The sequence below is a fragment of the Tachypleus tridentatus genome, chromosome 6 (assembly GCF_004210375.1).
Source record: "Tachypleus tridentatus isolate NWPU-2018 chromosome 6, ASM421037v1, whole genome shotgun sequence".
In the NCBI taxonomy this organism is placed as follows: Eukaryota; Metazoa; Arthropoda; class Merostomata; order Xiphosura; family Limulidae; genus Tachypleus; species Tachypleus tridentatus.
Genome location: NC_134830.1, coordinates 158,180,725 through 158,199,838, shown reverse-complemented (window position 1 = coordinate 158,199,838; position 19,114 = coordinate 158,180,725). Strand labels below are relative to the sequence as shown.

Here is a 19,114-nt window from a genome sequence, read left to right as displayed (position 1 = left end):
GTTACTTTAAAGAACAGCTGATTATTACCCTAGTGTCAACAAGAGTAATTAAATAAACATTACAGTCTGAAACTTCCAACACAAACTTTAATGAACCAAAACTCACAAATTCTTGGTCCACTTCCACTCCTTCTGTCTGCAGGTTTTGCCTGATGGTTGTTAGTTCGTCCGTGGACAATGATAGACTGTGATTCTGAAATGAAGCATTCATGGTTTATTCTCATTTGAGACACAGAGATGTCAAAAATAGACATTACTATGTGATGCAAGATCTGTATCATAGTAAACCATGGTTTAAATGTTTCATTATGTCCAAAAGTGCAATTCTTCCATGAAAAGGGAAATGCTAAATAACCAAAATTGACACCAATCTAGATTTCAATACCAGGGAAGGTACGGCTAAGACTAATCTTTCCAGTTAGTTGGTAATATGATCATATTTACCAAACTAAATATTTCTACTGTCAAAAAATGAGATTCTGAAAAATGAATTACATTTATCAATAGTTCAACAGTGGTAGTTCATGTTGTTTTATTTTTAGCATAAAGCTACAGAATGGGCTATCTATGCTCTGTCCACCACATGGACTTGAACTCAGGATTTTATTGTTGTAAGTCCATAAACATATCACTGACCCATCATGGGACAACTACCACTTAATGAGTTATGATTCTTGAACTAAGCCTACCTGTGACACTAGATGATTTTGTGGAATGTGACATCACTGTCTAAATTAACAAACAACATCCTACTTGTGGTCAGTATAAATCTACACTAATCAAACCCTCACCATGTATATTCTGACAAAGAATTAAAAATTAAACATCTAATATTGAACTACATTTGTACATCCAGAAGTATATGGTATTGACTTTGATTAAATGTAACATCATAAAACCAATGGTACTAAACATGGTATATTTTAATAAATCAAATGCTACTAACATTGTGTACCATTACAAGTCAGATGGTACTAAACATGGTGTACTTTGGCAAATCAAATGGTACTAACACTGTGCATTATTACAAGTCAAGTGATACTAAACATAGTGTACTCTTACAAGTCAGATGGTACTAAACATGATGTATTATTTCACATTGTTACACATCAATTCGAATACTACTATTATGTATGTATTATAAAAAGTTAAATGGTACAAAATATTACGTACTATTAAAAATCAGATGGTACTAAACGTGGTGTAGTTGGTATTAAACATGGCATAGTGTTACAAGTCAAATGGTGCTAAACATGGTGTACTGTTACAAGTCAGATGGTACTAAACAGTATATTTTGACAAATCAAATGGTTCTAACACTGTGCATTATTACAAGTCAGATGGTACAAAACATGGTGTAGTGTTACAAGTCAGATGATACTCAACATGTCATAGTGTTACAAGTCAGATGGTAAAAAAACATGGTGTATTGTTACAAGTCAGATGGTAAAAAAACATGGTGTATTTTGATAAATCAAATGGTGCCAAACATAGTGTATTTTGACAAATCAAATGGTACTAACACTGTGCATTATTATAAGTCAGATGGTACTAAACATGGTGCATTTTGATAAATCAAATGGTGCCAAACATAGTGTATTTTGACAAATCAAATGGTACTAACACTGTGCATTATTAGAAGTCAGATGGTACTAAACACGGTGTAGTGTTAGAAGTCAGATGGTACTAAACACGGTGTAGTGTTACAAGTCAGATGGTACTAATCATGGCATAGTGTTACAAGTCAGATGGTTAAAAACATGGTGTACTGTTACAAGTCAGATGGTGCTAAACATGGTGTATTTTGATAAATCAAATGGTGCTAAACATAGTGTACATTGACAAATCAAATGGTACTGACACTGTGCATTATTACAAGTCAGATGGTACTAAACACAGTGTACTGTTACAAGTCAGATGGTGCTAAACATGGTGTATTTTGATAAATCAAATGGTACTAAACATAGTGTATTTTGACAAATCAAATGGTACTAACACTGTGCATTATTACAAGTCAGATGGTTATAAACATGGTGTACTGTTACAAGTCAGATGATACTAAACATGGTGTACTGTTACAAGTTAGATGGGTTAAACATGGTGTACTGTTAAAAGTCAGATGGTACTAAACATGGTGTAGTGTTACAAGTCAGATGATACTAAACATGGTGTACTGTTACAAGTTAGATGGTACTAAACAGAAGAGTCTAGTAACAACTTATTTACTAGTTTATCACAGAACTTCATGTTATTTACAGAAACACTGCCTGGAATTCATCAAAGTATACTTTGATTAATCAGAAACAAAGCTATAATATATAAATAAACAATAATTTATAACAGAACTTCATAGACAGGACAAAAAGATACAATGCAGTATACAGTGATTAGCACTTACTACTATGCTTGTAGCACTGGACAGGAAATGAAGTAATGCTTGTTTTAAAATAATTCTTCAGTATAACTAAACATTGGTTCATATTTTAATGAAACTTAATAAACTTTCTTTCTTCTGTGCAAAAACTGTTAGTAAATAATATTTGTAGTTTACTCCCATAAAGTAACTGTTAATAAATAATATTTGTAGTTTACCCCCAAAAAGTAGCTGTTAATAAATAATATCTGTAGTTTACCTCCATTAAGTAACTGTTAATAAATAATATCTGTAGTTTACCTCCATTAAGTAACTGTTAATAAATAATATCTGTAGTTTACTCCCAAAAAGTAACTGTTAATAAATAATATCTGTAGTTTACCCCCATAAAGTAACTGTTAATAAATAATATCTGTAGTTTACCTCCATTAAGTAACTGTTAATAAATAATATTTGTAGTTTACCCCCATAAAGTAACTGTTAATAAATAATATCTGTAGTTTACCTCCATTAAGTAACTGTTAATAAATAATATCTGTAGTTTACTCCCATAAAGTAACTGTTAATAAATAATATCTGTAGTTTACTCCCAAAAAGTAACTGTTAATAAATAATATCTGTAGTTTACTCCCAAAAAGTAACTGTTAATAAATAATATCTGTAGTTTACCCCCATAAAGTAACTGTTAATAAATAATATCTGTAGTTTACCCCCATAAAGTAACTGTTAATAAATAATATCTGTAGTTTACCCCATAAAATAACTGTTAATAAATAATATCTGTAGTTTACCCCATAAAATAACTGTTAATAAATAATATCTGTAGTTTACCCCCATAAAGTAACTGTTAATAAATAATACCTGTAGTTTACTCCCATAAAGTAACTGTTAATAAATAATATCTGTAGTTTACCTCCATTAAGTAACTGTTAATAAATAATATCTGTAGTTTACTCCCAAAAGTAACTGTTAATAAATAATATCTGTAGTTTACCCCATAAAGTAACTGTTAATAAATAATATCTGTACTTTACCTCCATTAAGTAACTGTTAATAAATAATATCTGTAGTTTACTCCCATAAAGTAACTGTTAATAAATAATATCTGTAGTTTACCTCCATTAAGTAACTGTTAATAAATAATATCTGTAGTTTACCTCCATTAAGTAACTGTTAATAAATAATATCTGTAGTTTACTCCCAAAAAGTAACTGTTAATAAATAATATCTGTAGTTTACCCCCATAAAGTAACTGTTAATAAATAATATCTGTAGTTTACCTCCATTAAGTAACTGTTAATAAATAATATTTGTAGCTTACCCCCATAAAGTAACTGTTAATAAATAATATCTGTAGTTTACCTCCATTAAGTAACTGTTAATAAATAATATCTGTAGTTTACTCCCATAAAGTAACTGTTAATAAATAATATCTGTAGTTTACCCCCATAAAGTAACTGTTAATAAATAATATCTGTAGTTTACTCCCAAAAAGTAATTGTTAATAAATAATATCTGTAGTTTACCCCCATAAAGTAACTGTTAATAAATAATATCTGTAGTTTACCCCATAAAGTAACTGTTAATAAATAATATCTGTAGTTTACCTCCATTAAGTAACTGTTAATAAATAATATCTGTAGTTTACTCCCATAAAGTAACTGTTAATAAATAATATCTGTAGTTTACTCCCATAAAATAACTGTTAATAAATAATATCTGTAGTTTACCCCCATAAAGTAACTGTTAATAAATAATATCTGTACTTTACCTCCATTAAGTAACTGTTAATAAATAATATCTGTAGTTTACTCCCATAAAGTAACTGTTAATAAATAATATCTGTAGTTTACTCCCATAAAGTAACTGTTAATAAATAATATCTGTAGTTTACCTCCATTAAGTAACTGTTAATAAATAATATCTGTAGTTTACTCCCATAAAGTAACTGTTAATAAATAATATCTGTAGTTTACCCCATAAAATAACTGTTAATAAATAATATCTGTAGTTTACCCCCATTAAGTAACTGTTAATAAATAATATCTGTAGTTTACCCCATAAAATAACTGTTAATAAATAATATCTGTAGTTTACCCCATAAAATAACTGTTAATAAATAATATCTGTAGTTTACCCCATAAAATAACTGTTAATAAATAATATCTGTAGTTTACCCCATAAAATAACTGTTAATAAATAATATCTGTAGTTTACCCCATAAAATAACTGTTAATAAATAATATCTGTAGTTTACCCCCATAAAGTAACTGTTAATAAATAATATCTGTAGTTTACCCCCATAAAGTAACTGTTAATAAATAATATCTGTAGTTTACCCCCATAAAGTAACTGTTAATAAATAATATCTGTAGTTTACCTCCATTAAGTAACTGTTAATAAATAATATCTGTAGTTTACCCCATAAAATAACTGTTAATAAATAATATCTGTAGTTTACCCCCATAAAGTAACTGTTAATAAATAATACCTGTAGTTTACTCCCATAAAGTAACTGTTAATAAATAATATCTGTAGTTTACCCCCATAAAGTAACTGTTAATAAATAATATCTGTAGTTTACTCCCAAAAAGTAATTGTTAATAAATAATATCTGTAGTTTACCCCCATAAAGTAGCTGTTAATAAATAATATCTGTAGTTTACTCCCAAAAAGTAACTGTTAATAAATAATATCTGTAGTTTACCCCCATAAAGTAACTGTTAATAAATAATATCTGTAGTTTACCCCCATAAAGTAACTGTTAATAAATAATATCTGTAGTTTACCTCCATTAAGTAACTGTTAATAAATAATATCTGTAGTTTACTCCCATAAAGTAACTGTTAATAAATAATATCTGTAGTTTACTCCCATAAAATAACTGTTAATAAATAATATCTGTAGTTTACCCCATAAAGTAACTGTTAATAAATAATATCTGTACTTTACCTCCATTAAGTAACTGTTAATAAATAATATCTGTAGTTTACTCCCATAAAGTAACTGTTAATAAATAATATCTGTAGTTTACTCCCATAAAGTAACTGTTAATAAATAATATCTGTAGTTTACCTCCATTAAGTAACTGTTAATAAATAATATCTGTAGTTTACTCCCATAAAGTAACTGTTAATAAATAATATCTGTAGTTTACCCCATAAAATAACTGTTAATAAATAATATCTGTAGTTTACCCCCATTAAGTAACTGTTAATAAATAATATCTGTAGTTTACCCCATAAAATAACTGTTAATAAATAATATCTGTAGTTTACCCCATAAAATAACTGTTAATAAATAATATCTGTAGTTTACCCCATAAAATAACTGTTAATAAATAATATCTGTAGTTTACCCCATAAAATAACTGTTAATAAATAATATCTGTAGTTTACCCCCATAAAGTAACTGTTAATAAATAATATCTGTAGTTTACCCCCATAAAGTAACTGTTAATAAATAATATCTGTAGTTTACCCCATAAAATAACTGTTAATAAATAATATCTGTAGTTTACCCCATAAAATAACTGTTAATAAATAATATCTGTAGTTTACCCCATAAAATAACTGTTAATAAATAATATCTGTAGTTTACCCCATAAAATAACTGTTAATAAATAATATCTGTAGTTTACCCCCATAAAGTAACTGTTAATAAATAATATCTGTAGTTTACTCCCATAAAGTAACTGTTAATAAATAATATCTGTAGTTTACTCCCATAAAGTAACTGTTAATAAATAATATCTGTAGTTTACCCCCATAAAGTAACTGTTAATAAATAATATCTGTAGTTTACCCCCATAAAGTAACTGTTAATAAATAATATCTGTAGTTTACTCCCAAAAAGTAATTGTTAATAAATAATATCTGTAGTTTACCCCCATAAAGTAGCTGTTAATAAATAATATCTGTAGTTTACTCCCAAAAAGTAACTGTTAATAAATAATATCTGTAGTTTACCCCCATAAAGTAACTGTTAATAAATAATATCTGTAGTTTACCCCCATAAAGTAACTGTTAATAAATAATATCTGTAGTTTACCTCCATTAAGTAACTGTTAATAAATAATATCTGTAGTTTACTCCCATAAAGTAACTGTTAATAAATAATATCTGTAGTTTACTCCCATAAAATAACTGTTAATAAATAATATCTGTAGTTTACTCCCATAAAGTAACTGTTAATAAATAATATCTGTAGTTTACCTCCATTAAGTAACTGTTAATAAATAATATCTGTAGTTTACTCCCAAAAAGTAACTGTTAATAAATAATATCTGTAGTTTACCCCCATAAAGTAACTGTTAATAAATAATATCTGTACTTTACCTCCATTAAGTAACTGTTAATAAATAATATCTGTAGTTTACTCCCATAAAGTAACTGTTAATAAATAATATCTGTAGTTTACTCCCATAAAGTAACTGTTAATAAATAATATCTGTAGTTTACCTCCATTAAGTAACTGTTAATAAATAATATCTGTAGTTTACTCCCATAAAGTAACTGTTAATAAATAATATCTGTAGTTTACCCCATAAAATAACTGTTAATAAATAATATCTGTAGTTTACCCCCATTAAGTAACTGTTAATAAATAATATCTGTAGTTTACCCCATAAAATAACTGTTAATAAATAATATCTGTAGTTTACCCCATAAAATAACTGTTAATAAATAATATCTGTAGTTTACCCCATAAAATAACTGTTAATAAATAATATCTGTAGTTTACCCCCATTAAGTAACTGTTAATAAATAATATCTGTAGTTTACCCCATAAAATAACTGTTAATAAATAATATCTGTAGTTTACCCCATAAAATAACTGTTAATAAATAATATCTGTAGTTTACCCCCATAAAGTAACTGTTAATAAATAATATTTGTAGTTTACCCCCAAAAAGTCAGTATTAAGTAATTTTTCTAGCTCAGTCTTAACAGCCCTTCTTGTTTTTTGTTCTGGCGTGAGATACTTCCAGTACAACCACTGCTCCTTCAACCCTGGTCCTTCCAACTCTTTTAGTTGTTTCTCAGCTGGAACAAAAAACAAAACACAGTTTATTTAACAACAACAAAATGGTAAATGTTTTTGTAGTCATTGAAAGTTTGTCTGTGACCACACTTGTCATTCCAAACTTTTACCAGCTTACAATGACATTATTTCATTCCCTGGCTAACAAATAAAATTATCTAATAACTCAAAATATAAAACAATGCTTCACTTATGATGTCTTCACTTTCAAGCTACAATGAGCTAAACAACCTATCAAAGAATACAATAACCCTGTTTACTGTTTCTTGTCTAAACAGTGGGTTTCTCATTTTTAAACCAAGTACATTTTAACATGAAAATTAGGAGAGGTACCAAAATACATTTTTTAATGTTTGCTGCCAGTTGGTAGGTTAACATCAATGCCTGACACATAAATAATATATAAGTTACAGTCCTTAAAATGAGGTTATTTATACAAATTTATACATTTAGATTATTTTAGTCCTCTATATGAGTGATAACATGGTGTGTTAAAAACGAATTAATATTATACATTTTTAATGTACAGCTTCACCCAAATTACTGTACACATTTCATAAAAACTCTACTTGGGTTTTTATATTCATGATATATATCTGCTTAATTTGAATGAACTTGAGATGTTACACACAACTTTCAGATACTAGCATGCAAAGAAAAAATGTGAACCAACAAACTAACTTGTTTGCAATCTTTCCTTCAGACTTGTTTCCAAAAACTTTACAGCCGAGTCCCACTGCTGCTTATCGTGCACGGACCTGTCTTGAAGGGCATTTAGTTGGATCACTCTCTGAAAAGAGACAACTGAGGCATAATAAGCTGTATTTCTAGCTGCAGGAAAACAATTAGAGGGCATTTAGTTGGACAGCTGACTGTAAAAAGAGACAACTGTGGCATAATTAGTTGTGTTACTAGCTTCAGAAAAACAATTACAGGGCATTTAGTTGGACAGCTGACTGTAAAAAGAGACAACTGAGGCATAATAAGCTGTATTTCTAGCTGCAGAAAAACAATTACAGGGCATTTAGTTGGACAGCTGACTGTAAAAAGAGACAACTGAGGCATAATAAGCTGTATTTCTAGCTGCAGAAAAACAATTACAGGGCATTTAGTTGGACAGCTGACTGTAAAAAGAGACAACTGAGGCATAATAAGTTGTATTTCTAGCTGCAGAAAAACAATTAGAGAGCATTTAGTTCGACAGCTGACTGTAAAAAGAGACAACTGTGGCATAATTAGTTGTGTTACTAGCTTCAGAAAAACAATTAGAGGGCATTTAGTTCGACAGCTGACTGTAAAAAGAGACAACTGTGGCATAATTAGTTGTGTTACTAGCTTCAGAAAAACAATTAGAGGGCATTTAGTTGGACAGCTGACTGTAAAAAGAGACAACTGTGGCATAATTAGTTGTGTTACTAGCTTCAGAAAAACAATTAGAGGGCATTTAGTTGGACACAGCTGACTGTAAAAAAGAGACAGTGAGTCCTACTTTAGTAAGATTATTAACTGTTAATAAACAGTATGCAACTGTTTATTTGTACCTTGTTATTACTGACCAGATGGAAGAAACAAACATATTGGGTGTTTATATGGAAATCACTGTAAAATAATCACAGCCTGACTGTATCATTCACTACAAGGTACATCAACCAAAGAGTTAATATACTAATGCATTATGACAAGTATGATTATTTATAATCATGTTTTAACACCACCAAAAAGGTACCTAACAATAAAAAGTGTTGGTTGTTATAAAAGAATATTAGACACCTAACAATAGAAAGTGTTGGTTGTTATAAAAGAATATTAGACACCTAACAATAGAAAGTGTTGGTTGTCATACAAGAATATTAGACACCTAACAATAGAAAGTGTTGGTTGTTATACAAGAATATTAGAGACCAAACAATAGAAAGTGTTGGTTGTTATACAAGAATATTAGAGACCAAACAATAGAGAGTGTTGGTTGTTATACAAGAATATCAGACACCTAACAATAGAAAGTGTTGGTTGTTATACAAGAATATTAGAGACCAAACAATAGAAAGTGTTGGTTGTTATACAAGAATATTAGACACCTAACAATAGAAAGTGTTGGTTGTTATACAAGAATATTAGAGACCAAACAATAGAAAGTGTTGGTTGTTATACAAGAATATTAGAGACCAAACAATAGAAAGTGTTGGTTGTTATACAAGAATATTAGAGACCAAACAATAGAAAGTGTTGGTTGTTATACAAGAATATTAGAGACCAAACAATAGAAAGTGTTGGTTGTTATACAAGAATATCAGACACCTAACAATAGAAAGTGTTGGTTGTTATACAAGAATATTAGAGACCAAACAATAGAAAGTGTTGGTTGTTATACAAGAATATTAGACACCTAACAATAGAAAGTGTTGGTTGTTATACAAGAATATTAGAGACCAAACAATAGAAAGTGTTGGTTGTTATACAAGAATATTAGAGACCAAACAATAGAAAGTGTTGGTTGTTATACAAGAATATTAGAGACCAAACAATAGAAAGTGTTGGTTGTTATACAAGAATATTAGAGACCAAACAATAGAAAGTGTTGGTTGTTATACAAGAATATTAGAGACCAAACAATAGAAAGTGTTGGTTGTTATACAAGAATATTAGAGACCAAACAATAGAAAGTGTTGGTTGTTATACAAGAATATTAGAGACCAAACATAGAAAGTGTTGGTTGTTATACAAGAATATTAGAGACCAAACATAGAAAGTGTTGGTTGTTATACAAGAATATTAGTGACCAAACAATAGAAAGTGTTGGTTGTTATACAAGAATATTAGAGACCAAACAATAGAAAGTGTTGGTTGTTATACAAGAATATTAGAGACCAAACAATAGAAAGTGTTGGTTGTTATACAAGAATATTAGAGACCAAACAATAGAAAGTGTTGGTTGTTATACAAGAATATTAGAGACCAAACAATAGAAAGTGTTGGTTGTTATACAAGAATATTAGAGACCAAACATAGAAAGTGTTGGTTGTTATACAAGAATATTAGAGACCAAACATAGAAAGTGTTGGTTGTTATACAAGAATATTAGAGACCAAACAATAGAAAGTGTTGGGTGTTATACAAGAATATTAGATACCTAACAATAGAAATTGTTGGTTGTTATACAAGAATATTAGACACCTAACAATAGAAAATGTTGATTGTTAAAGAAAAATGTTAGGGACATAACAAAAGAAAATGTTGGTTGTTACTATTATTAAATTGCTAAAGAAGATAAGTGATCTTCTAACAGTGGAAGATTGTCTGTTAAAATAAGAACAATAGTGTCTCAACAAACATACCAGAACTTCAGCAGCCTTATCTTCCCAAAGATGACTTTTCATTGCTTCGTGAACTACTGCTTTAGTCAAGGTATCAAATATGGAATCATGATCTTTGGACAATTTTCTTTTCTCCATTATGTTATTAAATTCATTCTTAAGAGTTTCCCAACCAACCTATACAAGTTCATACAAAATTGTTAATAATTCAGTCAAGTTGCATACGTTGATAGAAATATTACAAGTAAAACCAGCCAAGGTAAAATGATGTATATCACTAACAATTAATGTTACACTACTTCATTCCAAATAGATTTTTGAATCTCTTGTATTACAACTTAGATCGATGTTTAGATCATTGTACCATATGACACAAGTAGTAATAGCATGTGAATACTGTTTTTTTGTTTTTTTTTAATTTCGTGCAAACTTATGTGAGAGCCCTCCGTTTTAGCAATGAAAGACTAGAGGAAAGACAGTTAGTCAACACCATTCACTGCCAAATATTGGGCTAGTCTTTTACCAACAGTTAGTGGGATTGACTGTCACATCATAGCATCCCCATGGCCAGTGCCAGATCAAGACGATCATAAGGCCTAGGCACCTTCTGTTTGTAGGCCCTGCCAGCCATACGAGTTAAACCAAAGTTAGATAAATTATAGATTTGTGTTAATACACTGTAGTTAAATATCAGCCGTGAGCGTGAGTACGCAAACTAATGCATATTTACAGAAATATATCGTATAACTTAAAGATGTAATAAAGTTTTACAGTAAAATGTGTATTTCATGTTTTTACACTTATTATTTTTGATTCTCTAAGATTAACTTTTAAGGAAAATTTTCACGAACCCGCAGTTTGTGTAGGCCCTCAAATTTTCATAGGCACTGTGCATATTGTGTCTAATAAGTAGTTCAGCCCTGCCCATGGCTGAAAGGGCAAGCATGTTTGGTAGGGCGGGGATTGAACCTGCAGCCCTCAGATTGTGAGTCAAGCACTCTAACAACCTGGCCATGCCAGGCCAGTGAATGTTGAAATGAGTATTACAAACTGAAATAGGTAGAAATATCGGGATAGCTCTACAGTGTGAATATCTTACCTGTCACATGCACGTATCAAAATGTTATATATCTTTCTCACTTTACTGTTTGCTGTTTTAAACTTCGCACAATAGTCACCAGTGACTTACCTCTACACATTTTTTGGCAATGCTTTGTCTGCCCACTGCTGTAGCTTGATGTCGACAGTTGTATTAAATGTACTAGAATGTAGAACATTATTCAAGACATTAGATAACAACACTTGACTTTACTTTACGAGAGCAGTTTGTCATCGGTTAACGTTACGATAAGAATAAACTACAATACGTAAATAATTCTTATCCAATAAGAGAAACTTTGATTAAAAAAAATCAATAAGAACCTTGTATCAAAAGACAAATTTGAGGTCCACTGTTCCTAAAACTTTATGTGAATTAAATATAATAACATACTTTGTTTTTATTTTTGCTCAGTACATCTGAAACTATCACACACACATTTAAAACAGTTATTAAAGTTTTATAAAACAAAGTTTTGTTTGAAGTTTAAAAGCAATACTAGAAGTGTTACATTTTTACAAAAGTGTCTGATAAAAACCAGACATGGTACTAAGGTTAATGGAAATCATTATACAGGTTTCAACTGTTAATATTTTAACTTACAAATAACAGCTACAGTCAAGGATCAGAACTGAATGTGTTTTGTTCTGTTCCCTCAATAACAAGTGAAAAATTTAATTATAGTAAAACCACAAAATTAACGTTAAGAGAAACATAGATGCAAAATAATATAATATCCTGATTAAAAAAATAAAAACTTCTAGGTTTTTGTATCATACTTCAACTGTATGTTTGTATGTGGCTACTACTCAATAGCTGGTGCCCTCTACAAGCATGTTACATAAGAGTTATTAAATACTTAGCACTCTCAGTTCTATTACACAACTAGTCATTATTACTATTTAAAATCAGTCACTGCAAGTTTTATTACACAACCACTAACTGTTTCTATTCAATATCTAGCACTCTGCCAGTTTTGTTACACAACCACTAACTGTTTCTATTCAATATTTAGCACTCTGGCAGTTTTGTTACATAACCACTAACTGTTTCTATTCAATATTTGGCACTCTGCCAGTTTTGTTTCACAGCCACTAACTGTTTCTATTCAATATTTGGCACTCTGCCAGTTTTGTTTCACAGCCACTAACTGTTTCTATTCAATATTTGGCACTCTGCCAGTTTTGTTTCACAGCCACTAACTGTTTCTATTCAATATTTGGCACCCTGCCAGTTTTGTTTCACAGCCACTAACTGTTTCTATTCAATATTTGGCACTCTGCCAGTTTTGTTTCACAACCACTAATTGTTTCTGTTCAATATTTGGCACTCTGCCAGTTTTGTTACACAACCACTAACTGTTTATATTCAATATTTGACACTCTGCCAGTTTTATTACAACATCAGTGTTAGATTAAACAATATTTTGATGACCACCTACCCTGAATTCTCAGTCTGAGCAGCCGGAATATAGATGTTCTCAAACACATGAACAGACATTTTATCCCAGATCTTCTTTGATAATGCTTCTTCCCTAAGCCAATAATACAAAATATTCACTGGCTGTTTAATGTCTAAATAAATCTCTCTTCTGTATAAATGCAAAAATTCTGATTCCTGAATCAGACTAGATTAATTAAAACTAGAAAGTTTGCTCTGAAACAGAGCAAATATTTTGAGAGTTTGTCAGGTATTTGTTTAATTACTTCAAATCATTCATACATGTAGATGTGATGTTTCCTTTTACTTCGTGATGATGAAAAACCCAGTTGAAATAAAAATGTTTCTCAGAACGGCTGGTATGGGTATTAACACTTATAAATAAGCAGAGAACAACATTTCAACCTTCCTAAGTCATCTTCAGGTTAACAAAGGTTAACAATTTGTGTACTCAAATGGCATCACTAAAGAGACCTAATTTGTTTGTTTTTTTTACTCTAAGTTCTTTACAAAAAATTTTTGTATCTTTTAAATATGCATTTTACAACATAATTAATATGTAACTCACTGAAATAGAATGTCTGAAAATGGTTATCTAAGCAGCTTTCTAATTAATCTACAAAGAGGTTTAAAAAGACTTTCAGTTACACACATCAGTCACTTCTTAACCTGAAGATGACCTAGGAGGGTCAAAACGTTGTTCTTTGCTTATCAATAATAGTGTTAATATCCATACCAGCCATTCTAAGACACATTTTATTATACTAATCACAAGAATGCCATGATTAACCTGATGGCAAATATTTATATACAGGGTGTTTAAAAATAAATGTACCAAGAATAAAGTTGAACAGCTTTGATGTTATTTGAGATAACAATAAAAACTCAATATAAAGATAAGTAGGCTAATAATTAAAGTTTTGATAATTAATTGACTTCTACATATCTTTCATCATTAACTATAATTAATATAATTCTGTGTTCAACTTGTGATAAAACATCTTCCAACACACCAGTACATATGGATAAGGTAGATTAACCAATCAGATGTTTAAGATAAGGTAGATAAACCAATCAGTTGTTTAAGATAAGGTAGATAAACCAATCAAATGTTCAAGATAAGGTAGATTAATAAATCATGTTTCAGTTCTCTAAGGTCTTAGACTTTTGTTTTCAGAAAATTCCCAAAGATTAAAATCTAAAAAAGTTAAATTGGCCAAACGAGCAGGTCTTCCTCTACCAATCCAATACTTCAGACAACTATGGTTTAACAATTTGAGCAAAGTGGGGTGGTACTCTATTCTTTTGGGAGATAGCTCTTTATAAGAAGTCAGGAGTTTTTCGAAGTCATGAAATAAAAAACTCTGGGAGCATTTGTAAATAGAATGCTCCAGTAACAGTTCAGTCATCAGAAAAACAAGAAAAACTTAATACAACAAAACTCACAAACCTACTAACTGTAATTACATCAAATGTTTGTTATTTCAAATAACACTAAAATTATTCAACTTTATTTTTGATATATTTATTTTTAAACACCCTGTATAAATTAATCCTATTTAACATGACAGAACTAGTGTTCTACATGATAAAACAATATAGTGCAGAGTAGACTCATCCTATTTTACACAACATAACTAGTGTTCTACATGATAAAACAATATAGTGCAGAGTAGACTCATCCTATTTTACACAACAGAACTAGTGTTCTACATGATAAAACAATATAGTACAGAGTAGACTCATCCTATTTTACACAACAGAACTAGTGTTCTACATGATAAAACAATATAGTGCAGAGTAGACTCATCCTATTTTACATAACAGAACTAGTGTTCTACATGATAAAACAATATAGTGCAGAGTAGACTAATCCTATTTTACACAACAGACTAGTGTTCTACATGATAAAACAATATAGTACAGAGTAGACTCATCCTATTTTACACAACAGAACTAGTGTTCTACATGATAAAACATTATAATACAGAGTAGACTCATCCTATTTTACAGAACAGAACTAGTGTTCTACATAATAAAACAATATAGTGCAGAGTAGACTAATCCTATTTTACACAACAGACTAGTGTTCTACATGATAAAACAATATAGTACAGAGTAGACTCATCCTATTTTACACAACAGAACTAGTGTTCTACATGATAAAACATTATAATACAGAGTAGACTCATCCTATTTTACACAACAGAACTAGTGTTCTACATGATAAAACAATATAGTACAGAGTAGACTCATCCTATTTTACAGAACAGAACTAGTGTTCTACATGATAAAACAATATAGTACAGAGTAGACTCATCCTATTTTACAGAACAGAACTAGTGTTCTACATGATAAAACAATATAGTACAGAGTAGACTCATCCTATTTTACAGAACAGAACTAGTGTTCTACATGATAAAACAATATAGTACAGAGTAGACTCATCCTATTTTACAGAACAGAACTAGTGTTCTACATGATAAAACAATATAGTGCAGAGCAGACTCATCCTATTTTACACAACAGAACTAGTGTTCTACATGATAAAACAATATAGTACAGAGTAGACTCATCCTATTTTACACAACAGAACTAGTGTTCTACATGATAAAACAATATAGTACAGAGTAGACTCATCCTATTTTACACAACAGAACTAGTGTTCTACATGATAAAACAATATAATACAGAGTAGACTCATCCTATTTTACAGAACAGAACTAGTGTTCTACATGATAAAACAATATAGTACAGAGTAGACTCATCCTATTTTACAGAACAGAACTAGTGTTCTACATGATAAAACAATATAGTGCAGAGTAGACTCATCCTATTTTACACAACAGAACTAGTGTTCTACATGATAAAACAATATAGTACAGAGTAGACTCATCCTATTTTACACAACAGAACTAGTGTTCAACATGATAAAACAATATAATACAGAGTAGACTCATCCTATTTTACAGAACAGAACTAGTGTTCTACATGATAAAACAATATAGTACAGAGTAGACTCATCCTATTTTACACAACAGAACTAGTGTTCTACATGATAAAACAATATAGTACAGAGTAGACTCATCCTATTTTACACAACAGCACTAGTGTTCTACATGATAAAACAATATAGTACAGAGTAGACTCATCCTATTTTACACAACAGAACTAGTGTTCTACATGATAAAACAATATAGTGCAGAGTAGACTCATCCTATATTACACAACAGAACTAGTGTTCTACATGATAAAACAATTTAGTACAGAGTAGACTCATCCTATTTTATAGAACAGAACTAGTGTTCTACATGATAAAACAATATAATACAGAGTAGACTCATCCTATTTTACACAACAGAACTAGTGTTCTACATGATAAAACAATATATTACAGAGTAGACTCATCCTATTTTACACAACAGAACTAGTGTTCAACATGATAAAACAATATAATACAGAGTAGACTCATCCTATTTTACACAACAGAACTAGTGTTCAACATGATAAAACAATATAGTACAGAGTAGACTCATCCTATTTTACACAACAGAACTAGTGTTCTACATGATAAAACAATATAGTGCAGAGTAGACTCATCCTATTTTACACAACAGAACTAGTGTTCTACATGATAAAACAATATAGTACAGAGTAGACTCATCCTATTTTACACAACAGAACTAGTGTTCTACATGATAAAACAATATAGTGCAGAGTAGACTCATCCTATTTTACATAACAGAACTAGTGTTCTACATGATAAAACAATATAGTGCAGAGTAGACTAATCCTATTTTACACAACAGACTAGTGTTCTACATGATAAAACAATATAGTACAGAGTAGACTCATCCTATTTTACACAACAGAACTAGTGTTCTACATGATAAAACATTATAATACAGAGTAGACTCATCCTATTTTACAGAACAGAACTAGTGTTCTACATAATAAAACAATATAGTGCAGAGTAGACTAATCCTATTTTACACAACAGACTAGTGTTCTACATGATAAAACAATATAGTACAGAGTAGACTCATCCTATTTTACACAACAGAACTAGTGTTCTACATGATAAAACATTATAATACAGAGTAGACTCATCCTATTTTACACAACAGAACTAGTGTTCTACATGATAAAACAATATAGTACAGAGTAGACTCATCCTATTTTACAGAACAGAACTAGTGTTCTACATGATAAAACAATATAGTACAGAGTAGACTCATCCTATTTTACAGAACAGAACTAGTGTTCTACATGATAAAACAATATAGTACAGAGTAGACTCATCCTATTTTACAGAACAGAACTAGTGTTCTACATGATAAAACAATATAGTACAGAGTAGACTCATCCTATTTTACAGAACAGAACTAGTGTTCTACATGATAAAACAATATAGTGCAGAGCAGACTCATCCTATTTTACACAACAGAACTAGTGTTCTACATGATAAAACAATATAGTACAGAGTAGACTCATCCTATTTTACACAACAGAACTAGTGTTCTACATGATAAAACAATATAGTACAGAGTAGACTCATCCTATTTTACACAACAGAACTAGTGTTCTACATGATAAAACAATATAATACAGAGTAGACTCATCCTATTTTACAGAACAGAACTAGTGTTCTACATGATAAAACAATATAGTACAGAGTAGACTCATCCTATTTTACAGAACAGAACTAGTGTTCTACATGATAAAACAATATAGTGCAGAGTAGACTCATCCTATTTTACACAACAGAACTAGTGTTCTACATGATAAAACAATATAGTACAGAGTAGACTCATCCTATTTTACACAACAGAACTAGTGTTCAACATGATAAAACAATATAATACAGAGTAGACTCATCCTATTTTACAGAACAGAACTAGTGTTCTACATGATAAAACAATATAGTACAGAGTAGACTCATCCTATTTTACACAACAGAACTAGTGTTCTACATGATAAAACAATATAGTACAGAGTAGACTCATCCTATTTTTACACAACAGCACTAGTGTTCTACATGATAAAACAATATAGTACAGAGTAGACTCATCCTATTTTACACAACAGAACTAGTGTTCTACATGATAAAACAATATAGTGCAGAGTAGACTCATCCTATATTACACAACAGAACTAGTGTTCTACATGATAAAACAATTTAGTACAGAGTAGACTCATCCTATTTTATAGAACAGAACTAGTGTTCTACATGATAAAACAATATAATACAGAGTAGACTCATCCTATTTTACACAACAGAACTAGTGTTCTACATGATAAAACAATATATTACAGAGTAGACTCATCCTATTTTACACAACAGAACTAGTGTTCAACATGATAAAACAATATAATACAGAGTAGACTCATCCTATTTTACACAACAGAACTAGTGTTCAACATGATAAAACAATATAGTACAGAGTAGACTCATCCTATTTTACAGAACAGAACTAGTGTTCTACATGATAAAACAATATAATACAGAGTAGACTCATCCTATTTTACACAACAGAACTAGTGTTCTACATGATAAAACAATATATTACAGAGTAGACTCATCCTATTTTACACAACAGAACTAGTGTTCAACATGATAAAACAATATAATACAGAGTAGACTCATCCTATTTTACACAACAGAACTAGTGTTCAACATGATAAAACAATATAGTACAGAGTAGACTCATCCTATTTTACACAACAGAACTAGTGTTCTACATGATAAAACAATATAGTACAGAGTAGACTCATCCTATTTTACACAACAGAACTAGTGTTCTAAATGATAAAACAATATAGTGCAGAATAGACTCATCCTAT

General features: G+C 30.0%; 1 protein-coding gene across 1 annotated transcript in view; it reads right to left on the bottom strand.

The window, feature by feature from the left end:
* Opa1 (Opa1 mitochondrial dynamin like GTPase) overlaps nucleotides 1-19,114 on the bottom strand; it is a 71,090-nt gene that overhangs the window by 12,755 nt on the left and 39,221 nt on the right. Inside the window, exons 19-24 of the mRNA XM_076509074.1 lie at nucleotides 13,272-13,364; nucleotides 11,929-11,992; nucleotides 10,753-10,908; nucleotides 8,099-8,207; nucleotides 7,280-7,419; nucleotides 107-193 (exon numbers count right to left, since the gene is read on the bottom strand). Coding sequence (XP_076365189.1) covers nucleotides 107-193; nucleotides 7,280-7,419; nucleotides 8,099-8,207; nucleotides 10,753-10,908; nucleotides 11,929-11,992; nucleotides 13,272-13,364 — 649 coding nt within the window. The remainder of the gene's footprint in view (nucleotides 1-106; nucleotides 194-7,279; nucleotides 7,420-8,098; nucleotides 8,208-10,752; nucleotides 10,909-11,928; nucleotides 11,993-13,271; nucleotides 13,365-19,114) is intronic.